Here is a 10,782-nt window from a genome sequence, read left to right as displayed (position 1 = left end):
GCCATTGTCCTCAGCCTGCAAACATCTCCCTTGGCCTCAGAGGACAATGGAGGAGGGAGGGAGATTGGGGGGTGGGGGTGTCCCTGGAGAAGGATCCCGTCCCCTCCCTGGGTGGCCAAATCCCAGAAAGGGAAGACTTGTGGGCCAGCTGGAAGGACGGGCCCCTTATAAAAAGAGCAGAAGGGGCTTTTGCCCGATTGCAATTGCCCCCGTGCCAGTTTGCCCATCGGTCCGGCTTCTCCGCTCGCTCGCCTGCGTGCCCGCCGCCCTCCGGCACCATGGAAGCCATCAAGAAGAAGATGCAGATGCTAAAACTGGACAAGGAAAATGCCTTGGACCGGGCAGAACAAGCGGAGACGGAGCAGAAACACGCCGAGGAGAGAAGCAAGCAGGTGGGGGGGGGCCAGGATAAACCTGGTTTAGAGAGAGAAAGGGCGAAAAAGGCGGCTTGAGGACTAGCAGCTTGAGGCTTCCGAAACCTAGATGCCTCGGCTCGCCCGGATGCAGCAGTTTCCTCTTTGCTTTGGGTCTGTCCCACCTCACAGGGCTGTTGTGTCGCTCCAGGGAGGGTATGGACAGACAGAGAATCTGTCTTTTGAGAGTCCAGACCAACTTCAGCTTTTATTTCTTTCTTCTTGCTTGGGAGCAAGGGGTAAATAATTCTTGATTTGGGGTTGAGCCCACTAAATTTCTTTTTCCCAAATTCCAGATAAACCACCCCCCTAAAAAAAAACTCGCTTAGGTTTGTCCTATAAAGGAATCTGGGATTTTACCTGGTCCTCAATCCCAGCAATCTCCAATTTGGGAAACATTGCATTAACAGGAACCATCATGAGCTTATAAGTCTTCAAAAAAAAAATAGCAGGAATATTCCTGCCTTTATTAAAATTCCTCTTGCAATTTTAAGCTGCATTAAAGCTTTTATCGGGAAGGAAAACTGTCAAAAGCTTGTTTTTCGGCTTCTGAGGGCTGGAAGAAAATATTGAAAAAAGCCAGGAAATTATTTTCCCATCTGTTCTTCTTGATAAAATGTTTAAATTAGATGGGCAGGTCAATCTGTAAAATTGCCCATCAACAATTCCCTCCACTGGGTCAAACTGGGCTGAAGGGTAAACTTGAAAAAGTCAGTCCTCTAATTTTTAATATTTTCTCATCTGTGCATTGGAGGAAAAAGAGGAGAGAACGCCGATCGGATTTGGACCCCTTCCCCAATTTAGCCAGGCGAAGGAAAACCTCAGAAGATTGATCCGCAAAATAAGTGAAAAGCCAGCAAATTAATTTCACCGAAAGCTCATTTTTATAAAACAGAAACTAAAGGCTTAATTCTTTGATGAGGGAGCTGGCTTGCACTTGGGAGAGATGCAAAAGATTTGGGAATAATTTTTGTCCAAGGTCGAAGGGGCTTTGGGAAAAATAAATATAGCAATTTTAAATTGCCTTAAAAATGACGTATCAATAGAGGAGGTAATAAATCTATTTTCTTCGAAGCCGCATCAACAAAAGGGTAGCCAAGGGAGGGAATGAATCTATTTATTTTTTTTTTTACTTTGGGTGGACCGTGCCTTTTAAGGTTCCGACTTCCAGGCATTTAAAAAAAAAATCAGAAAAAAATTGGCAGGCAGTCCAAGAAAGGGAACAAGACTGAACAGAGATTAGGAATTAAACTGAAGCATGGAAAGTGCTGGCATCTTTTAGCCTCGAGCAAAGACAACTGAGGGTGGACGTGACGGACATTTTATTTTTTTATTTTTATTTCTTTATTAAATTTGTTTGGTTCCCATCTTGCCACCAGGTCTTTGCAAAACAACAGAAGGAAGATCAGGGCAAAAATCTCTTCTCATTCATTCTAGAGGGCAGGAGAGAAAATAATGGAGTTAAGTTAAGTGAGTTAAGCCGGGTAGAGTTGAGTTGAGTTGAGTTAGCAAAGTAAAATTAAGTAAAATGTAAGTTGACTTGAGTTGAGTTAATAAAGTAAAATTAAGCAAAATGTAAGTTGAATTGACTTAAGTTAATAAAGTAGAATTAAGCTGAGTTTGTAAAGTAAAATAAAGTGAAATGTAAGTTGGGTTGGGTTGAGTTGAGTTACGTTACGTTAGCAGGGCAAAATTAAGTTGAGTTAAGTTAGTAAAGTAAAATTAAGTTGAGTTGAGTTTGTAAAGTAAAAACAAAGTAAAATTTAAGCTGAGTTGAGTTAGTAAAGTAAAATTGAGTTGAGTGAACCTAACGTAACTCAACTCAACTTAATTTTAGTTAAATTAACTTAAGAAGTTAAGGCAGATTTTTATGTTAGGAAAAGATATAGTCCTAAGACTAAAGAGGGGTTGGAGAGAGGCAGGAATGTCCTAGAAGGGTGATGGCCTTTTTCTCTTTGAATGTGGAAGCTGGACAGTCACTTGGCATGGATGCTGGAATGTGAAGATGGGCTGAGCAAGGGGTTAGACTAAGTGGCCTCAGGTAACCTTGCCAACACTGGGATACTAAATTAATTGGTTGTGGGCTTAGGCACAAGGCTGGTTCTCCAGGGATGGGAGAAGAGAGGAAGTGGATATGAGAGACAGAAAGGGAGGGGGGAGGGAGAGAGAAGGCAGGCAGGCAGGCAGGAAGGAAGGAAGAAAAGAAAGAGTGAAAGAAAGAGTGAAAGAGAGACAGAAAAAGATAGAGTTTCTGAGCTACTGCAAAGTGCGCCTAGCACTCTTTGTTCCGATTGCTTTGCAGATCCACTCCTTTAACCTAAGAGTTGGGGCTGAGTTATTCCTCCTCTTTCTCCTTCTCCCCCTTGGCAAGTTTTGAGCGCCTTCTGCACATGTTCAGAGGCTCCCTCCGCTCTTTGTCCTTTGCCACAGGGGGAGTTTCCTCCCCGGTGCGTGCTTAAGAAACACCACATCAAGAAGCATTTTAATATTTCGCTGCAGCTGTTAACGTGCCGTAAACCTGTGCGCACTCAGCGTATGCTCAGAGACCGCCCTCTGTGGATGGCTGCAGGGTGCGGGGCGGGGGAAGGCACAAGTTGGCATAACGTGGCGGGCAGCCGGAGTGGCGTGGCACCCTGTGGGCAGTGAGAAAGGCTATGCAAAGCTCATATCCGGTTGCTTATTTGGTCCGGCTGAGCAAAGTCTTGGCAGGGAAGAGATGGAGGGGAGGGGGGGTCATACTCTGCGAGGTTTTGGGGTGAGCATGCAGCTGACAATAGACTGGGGGGGGGGTTCCTCCCTCCCTCTCTGCCTGGTTTTTATTTCCAGGCAAATCTCAGGTTACACAACGACACACAGAGAAGAAGGAGATTAGCTGGGACAGATTTGATGGGGACGAACTGCCCTCTGATCTGAGCGTGCAAAGCTGCAGCCTCCTTGGATGGTCGGCCTTAAGAATGAGGCTGTTCCTGTTATGGGGATAGTTGAATGAGTATAGTTTTGATATTTTCATTATCTTTCTGCTTCTGTCTGTGTGAACTGTAAGCCACCCGGAATCGACTTATAGGGGTGACGGGTAGCAGAGAATTTTAATAAATGGAATGGAATGGAATAGAATAGAATAGAGAAGAGAAGAGAATAAGGAAGAATAGAGAAGAGAAGAGAAGAGAAGAGAAGAGAAGAGAAGAGAAGAGAAGAGAAGAGAATACAATACAATACAATACAATACAATACAATACAATACTTCGGACAAATTTATATCTAACGCACATTAAACCCATAAAAAGATAAATAGCGCCCATTGAAGAGAATTTTTGGAGTTCAAAGTTGAAATGACAGATTCTCGGTGGTCTCTGAGCTTGGTAGCGTTTTATCCCCCAATATATTTCTGGACAAAACTAGGTAAAATCATCAGCAAACCCCTACTCCTTCTAGCCCTGATGATGTTAACTAGCTTGGTCGAAAAACGTCTGCAACAAAATCACCAAGCTGAGAGAGCATCAACAAAGGATGGACCGACGGAAGGAGGGGGGAAGGAAGGAAGGAAGGAAGGAAGGAAGGAAGGAAGAAAGAAAGAAAGATGGGAGGGAGGGAGGGAGAAAGGAAGGAAGGAAGGAAGGAAGGAAGGAAGGAAGGAAGGAAGGAAAGAGGGAGGGAGGGAGGGAGGGAGGGAGGGATAGGGAAGGACAGAAGGATCCGGACTAAGAAACCTTCCCCACTTTCCCAGCAGATGCCCCCGGCCCCTTCGGGACCCCCAGATAACCCCTCTCCCCGTTTCCTCTCCTCCCTTCTGGCAGCTGGAAGACGAGCTGGTCTCCATGCAGAAGAAGCTGAAAGGGACGGAAGACGAGCTGGACAAATATTCGGAGGCCCTGAAAGATGCTCAAGAGAAGCTGGAAGTGGCCGAGAAAAAGGCGGCCGACGTACGTACGAAACACCGGGGCGGTGGGGTGTGTGTGGGGAGATCAGGCTGGGTGTGCTGGCCAGGAGGAAGGCTAAGGGATGCGTGGTATAACAGAATCACAGAGTTGGAAGGGACCTTGGAGGTCATCTAGTCCAACCCCCTGCTCCAGGCCTAGAGTAGATGTTTCGGACAAGCGGCGGTCCAGCCTCTTCTTAGAAGCTGGAGGGCGGCCTCGTCCTTCGGCCTGGCAGCGGACGCGTGTCCCCTGCCTATAAATGGAAGCCAAAAGGAGAGAATGTCACTTGAGGTGGAGCAGGGAAGGTCCACCACGCCGAGCCAGGCTCCCCTCGGCGGCCGAGCTCCTTATCACAAAGTTGGCGGGCCTTTGCCAGGCGAGCCCAGTCTGGGTTTCCTCCCGGAGGGCTGGCTCAGCCATCTGTCACGCACCGAAGGGCTGTCAGCGCCCTGCGCAGCTGTTGGGTGCCATTCAGAGGGGATCAGCTGCGTACAGATTTTATCACCCTAAACTATTTGGATGGACCCAGAGGCTGTCATCGCCTCCCAGGGCAGGGGGGGGAGGGGGCTTCCTTCCCCTTCCAGATTCTGCCTGGAGGGGGCGCCGTTTGACCGTTCTCCATTGGGGAGGGGGAGAATGTGAAGACGGCATGGTTGGTTTTTGGGGTGCTAATACAGGTCAGACCTTGACTTACAGCCACAATGGAGGTCTACATTTCTGTGGCTAGGTGAGACATTGCTTGAACAGAACAGGACAGAATACAAAAATTAGAATAGAATAGAATAGAATAGAATAGAATAGAATAGAATAGAATAGAATAGAATAGAATAGAGTAGAGTAGAGTAGAGTAGAGTAGAGTAGAGTAGAGTAGAGTAGAGTAGAATAGAATAGAATAATAAAATATGGAATGGAATAGAATAGAATAGAATAGAATAATAAAATACGGAATGGAATGGAATGGAATAGAATAGTTGAATTCCACCCTTCTTAAAGCAGGCTGGCTGGGGAATTATGGGAGTTGAAGTCCACCCATCTGGAAGCTGCCGTGGTTGAGAAGCCCTGATCGAGATGCCAGCTGGCAAGGAAAGCGGAAGGCGAAGGCTTAGCGTGTTTCCTTAGGCATGCCAGCCATGCAGAGAGGAGACCCTGAAGAGGGTGCGAATCATCTCGAGAGGTCAGCCTGGCAGGGCGAGGAATGCTTGGCGGTTCTCGGAGGCGAGGTGTAAAGCCGGGCTAAGGAGGGGGATGATAGGTGCAGAAAAAGTTGCAGGGAAGATTCAGCTAAGTCATTTCCCGTGGCTGACCTCTCTGGTCAATTTTGCAGAGCAGGAAGTTAGAAACTCTGAATAGGAAGGAGAAAATACTCTAGCTCAAAAAGGTGTCTGTCTGTCTGTCTGTCTGTCTGTCTGTCTGTCTATCTATCTATCTATCTATCTATCTATCTATCTATCTATCCACAAAGTCTAAGATGATCATGAAGAAAACTCTTGCAGGTTCCTAATTGATCTACATTTCCAAGTGCACATTCACAAGGACTAGATCCTTGAAAAGAAAAACATGTAATCCAACATTCTCAGGGAGCCAAGCCTGGCTGTTAAGGCCACCCTGTGTTGATTTTGTTTTAGCACAGAAGCTAATCTCCCAGTCCAGAAAACAGGGCTAAAATTCCGTAAAGGTTTATGGATGTCAATCAAGGATCCTCATATTTCTGATCAGGAGTAGGAGTAAAAACCTAGCCATTTTCTTTTACAAACACTGATGTCACCACTTCAAACACGGCAGCCAAAGTTTCCACCGGGCACAACAGCTAGACACAAAAACAGCCCTGGCACTTAAAAAAAAACATTATTCCAACTAAGCTTTAATGGACCATAGCCTGTTTTCTTTTTTCTTTTTAACCTCCCACCCCAAGTATAAATAACGCAGCAGAAAGTAAACCAGTAGGAAATAGATTTTCAGATCTTCCACTGATCTTCTAAGGGGGAAAGAATTTATGTGGTCCTGCCTGTGTGTCTCTTGTGTGTTTGAAAAAAGAAAAAAAGAGAGAGGACCTCACCACAAAGGAATGCTTTCCAGCCCCACGGAAAAACCCTCAGATGCTGTAGGTTAATTCCTCGTTCCATATATGCCCATATATGTCTATCTGGGTATCTCACTCCCTTCAAACTTTCCCCACCCCAAATTCTGATTTTTCTGCCCCCTTTTTCCCCCCCAGTTCCACTGACCGACCCACTGACTGTGCGGGGAAGAATTCATCCCGCTGATCAGAGCAATGCTCCCCGTAGGGACAGGGGCCAATTCAGACTTCATGGCTGTGTTGTCAAAGGGGTAGAGCCCAGGTATTAATTGCACTGTTTCACACCTTCAGCAGTTTAGAGATGGGTGGACTTCAGCTCCCAGAATCCCCCAGCCAGGATGCTTTAAGAGGGATGGACTTCGGCTCCCAGAGTCCCCCAGCCAGGATGCTTTAAGAGGGATGGACCAGCTCCCAGAATCCCCCAGCCAGGATGCTTTAAGAGGGATTTATTTTTTTATTTTCTATTTTAATTCCATTTATATCCCGCCCTTCTCCGAAGACTCAGGGCGGCTTACAGGCTTAGCAGTAGCCTTCATTCTATGTATATATGCCTGCTTATTAGGGCTTTCACACACACCCCAAGCGGCATTATTACAAAGTCAGCTTATTGCCCCCAACAATCTGGGTCCTCATTTTACCTACCTGGGAAGGATGGAAGGCTGAGTCAACCTTGAGCCTGGTGGGACTCGAACCTGCACTCATGGCAGGCAGCTGGTGTTCCTTAAGGAGGCATTAGCCCACTGCTCCACCAAGTCCTCTCCTGCTTTCAGAGGAGAGGACTTCCAGAATCCCCCAGCCAGGATGCTTTCAGAGGAGAGGACTTCAGCTCCCAGAATCCCCCAGCCAGGATGCTTTAAGAGGAGAGGACTTCCAGTCCCAGAATCCCCCAGCCAGGATGCTTTCAGAGGGATGGATTTCAGCTCCCAGAATCCCCCAGCCAGCCAGCCAGCCAGCCAGCCAGCCTCCAGGGCAACGGGGGGGGGGGCGTGGCGCGTCGCGGCCTTTGCGGCGGGCGGAGCGGCGCCGGTCTCCGGGGCAACGGGCGCCGGGCGTGACGTCGTCATCCGGGGCCCGCGGGGCGCGTGACGTCAGGGGGCGGGGCGCGGCCCGGTATTTGAGGGCGGGCGGGCGGGCGGGGGCGGCGGCAGGAGCGGCCATGGCGGGCGCGACCACCATCGAGGCGGTGAAGCGCAAGATCCAGGTGCTGCAGCAGCACGCCGACGAGGCCGACGAGCGCGCCGAGCGGCTGCAGCGGGAGGCCGAGGCCGAGCGGCGCGCCCGCGAGCAGGTGGGCTGGGGGTGGGGGCGACCCAGAATCCCCCGCGCGGGGCCGGGGAGGGGGATTCTGGGGGAGTGGGGAACTCTTCTCCCAGAATTCCCGTCCCCTCGAGGGTGGGGGGCCCCTTCCCAGAATGCTTTGGGGCTGGCCAAGTTGGTGGGGCGGGGGCTCAGGAAAAGGGAGGGTTTTTTCCCCCAGAATGACTTGGGGCTGGGGGGGGGGCTTGGAAGGGGGAGGGGTTCCCACAATGCCTTGGGGCTAGGCGAGGTGGTGGGAAGCTTAGAAAAGGCGAGGGGGGGTTTCCCAGAACGCTTTGGGGCTGGCGAAGCTGATGGGGTGATGCTGGAAGGGGGTGTGTTGGGGGCTTTTACCCAGAATCCCCTGTCGTTGGAGAGACTCCAAGGGATGGGTGGTTTCCCTGATGCCTTTGCAGCTGGCCAAACCGATGGAGTAGCCTTAGTAAGAGAAGGGGGGGTTTCCCAGAATGCTTTGGGGCTGATGCTTTAAAAGGGGGAGTGGGTTTCCCACAATCCCCTGCCTGTAGCTATTCTCCTGCAGATGCTGTGGGTGACGTCTCAAATTGATGGGGACCCAGTGAGGGAAGACAACCTGGCGGGTGCTACCCAGAATCCCCTGCGGTTGGCCTTGTGTTTAGAACAGGACCTGGCTGGTTGGGGGAATTCTGGGAGTTGAAAGTGGCCCTGGTTGTCCTTTTTTTTCTTTCTTAATCTTGGTTACTTCTGGAAGGAAACAGACTCCCAGCCTTTGCTAATGAAATGCTTCACCTGCCCAGCAATGCTGCCTCTGAGCGTGGGAAGAGTGCCCATCTCCTGGTGTGCAGAATATGGTTGGAACTGGTGGAAAGCTTCATCCCACCAGGACAAGGAGAGCATCCTTTGCTCTGTTGGATCCTTTCTCCTAGACTTTCTGCTGCATCCCCTAGGATCCTTGGGGATAGACCCTTCCTGTCCCTGGAGGTTCTCTTCCACCCACCTTTACTATTAGCAGGATCTAATCTGGTTCACAGATGCCTTTCCACCAGACGCCACCTTCAATTAACCTTGTGGTCTTCCTGGCATCTGGTACACTGCCTTTGAACGTGGAGGCTTGATCTACCTCTCTCCACCCAGGCATGACTCAAGCTGGCTTGTCTGGAACAATAATGTACCCCTCCCTGTGTGTGTGTGTGTGTGTGCGTGTGTGTGTGTGGTCCCAGGCAGGTTGTACAACTAGTTGCTTTGCTAGGAGAGGGAAGACCCCGTGCCTTAACCCCCTTCTGAAGTTGCGCTCGGATAGATCCAATCCTGATAGAAATCAAATTTTTAAAATAAATGTAGTCAGCAATGTCTTCATTTGGCTCCTGTGGTGTGGAGCAGCTGTCTCATCCTGCTGCCCCACCCCAGCCTGTCCTCAGGCCTCCAAAACATATTTAACCTGAGTTTAATATTCCCCCACCCACCCAGAAACCTTCCTATCCTCACCTGCCTAGGAAACCCCAGGGATCTAGTATATCCCTTTCTTTAAAAAAAATGTGAAATAACTTGAGTTTACAGGATTGGGGATGGAAGGGGGCTGGATAGCAGAAGAAGCTATATCCCTCGCAGGTGATCTTGGCTTTTGCTAAAAGGGATCAGGTAGAGAGTGAGGCTTGGCTGCAGAAGGGCGAGACGGGGAGATTAAAAACAGGAAGGTGTCCCACTAAGCCGTCTCAACCCAGGCAGTAAAATGGAATCGGATTAAGGAAGAAGAAGAATAAAAAGGGAATCTTTTTATCCTTAGTGCTGGAAAACTGAAATTAAAAAATAAAAATAATTTTTTTTTCTAACGACATCCGGTGGCCTGCGACCGGGAAGGAATCAATGATGATAGCTTGTTTGTGCAAAAGCGGTGGGCCTCTTGGGCGTGCGAAGCCGGGAAGGAGCGTGCAAGGCTGAGAGTTTTTTCCCAGCTGTACCAATGGAGCATCTGTCTTTAAAAAAAGAAAATATTCAGCATAAATTCAGAGAGGCACTGGGAGCATCTGTGTGCCTTGATATGTATGGGTGTATATATAATCAGAATTAATTCAGAGAGGCGTTGGCTTTCCTGGAGGGAAGTGGGTCAGCGGCAGCGTCTTTTTTTTCCCTATTTAGGAAATGGGGCAGCCGTCCAGGCTGTGCCCAGGGAGGGGTGGAGACGATGCCCTGTTTCCTGCATGGTTAGAGAGAGTGCCAGCACGTGTGTGTGTGTGTGTGTGTGTGTGTGTGTGTGTGTGTTTTGTGTGTGTGTGTCACTTGAATCTCTCCATTCTTTTGCTTTTTTGTCCAGCCCAGATCAAGCTGGGGTGTGTGTGTGTGTGTGTGTGAGAGAGAGAGAGAGAGAGAGCGCTCTGTGTGTGTGTGTGTATGTGTGTGTGTGTGTTTTGCCATTTTTCATCCTTCCAGCAGTGTGTGTGTGGGGATATGCATTCTGTATTACCGGCCAACTTAAAAACCAAACCGTCTTCCTATGGCAGTAGATAAAGCCTTGGGGTGGATCCCAATTCTTTATTTTTTTCCTCTTTTTTATTTATTAGGGAAGGTGGGGTTCCCCCCCTTTTTTGTAGAATGGCAAATTTGGCCCAAAGCCCAGCTTGCCTTTTTTGTGTGTGTGTGTGCGCGTGTGTGGCTCCGGTGTCTGGTCATTCTTTCCCAATGCATTTGGAGAAAAGAAATAGTAAACTTATCTTTTTTAAAAAAAAAAAGACCTGTTTTTTTTTTTAGTTTCCTAAAAATAGGTGTGATTAATATCTAGAGCTGGTCCTTGACCTACCACGATTTGTTTAGCGGCTGCTAGAAATGACGACACACCCAACTTTAACCCCATCCTCGCGTTTACGACCGTTGCAGCAAAATGTGGGTGCTTGGCAACTGCCGTGGATTTATCAACTTTGCGGGGTGCTGGAGTCAAAATTTGCGACTTTCTCAGTGGGCTTCTGACAAGTAAAGTCGATGGGGGGTGGGTAGGAGACGGATTTGCTTAGCGACCGTGTGATTCATTTAACAACTGCAGTGATTTGATGTAACACCGTGGCAAAAAAAAACGTGTTTGTTTTTTTTAAGTGCCCTAGAAAAATCC

General features: G+C 48.7%; 1 protein-coding gene across 14 annotated transcripts in view; it reads left to right on the top strand.

Moving 5' to 3' along the window:
• Positions 1–217: 217 nt before the first annotated feature.
• The window catches only part of TPM3 (tropomyosin 3), a gene marked incomplete at its 3' end in the record, with an annotated part of 30,679 nt that continues 20,114 nt past the window's right edge, over positions 218–10,782 (top strand). For 8 of the 14 annotated variants that reach the window (XM_083374538.1, XM_083374535.1, XM_083374530.1 and 5 more), the window contains exon 1: positions 7,500–7,695. In XM_083374538.1, coding sequence (XP_083230664.1) covers positions 7,564–7,695 — 132 coding nt within the window. In that variant the 5' untranslated portion in view covers positions 7,500–7,563. Of the gene's footprint in view, positions 393–4,207; positions 4,334–7,499; positions 7,696–10,782 lie in introns of those variants that run through there. The other 6 variants (XM_083374533.1, XM_083374525.1, XM_083374532.1 and 3 more) reach the window with 1 other exon arrangement.

Source organism: Vipera ursinii (assembly GCF_947247035.1).
Source record: "Vipera ursinii genome assembly, chromosome: 15".
Lineage (NCBI taxonomy): Eukaryota > Metazoa > Chordata > Lepidosauria > Squamata > Viperidae > Vipera > Vipera ursinii.
This window is presented reverse-complemented; position numbering and strand designations above follow the sequence as displayed.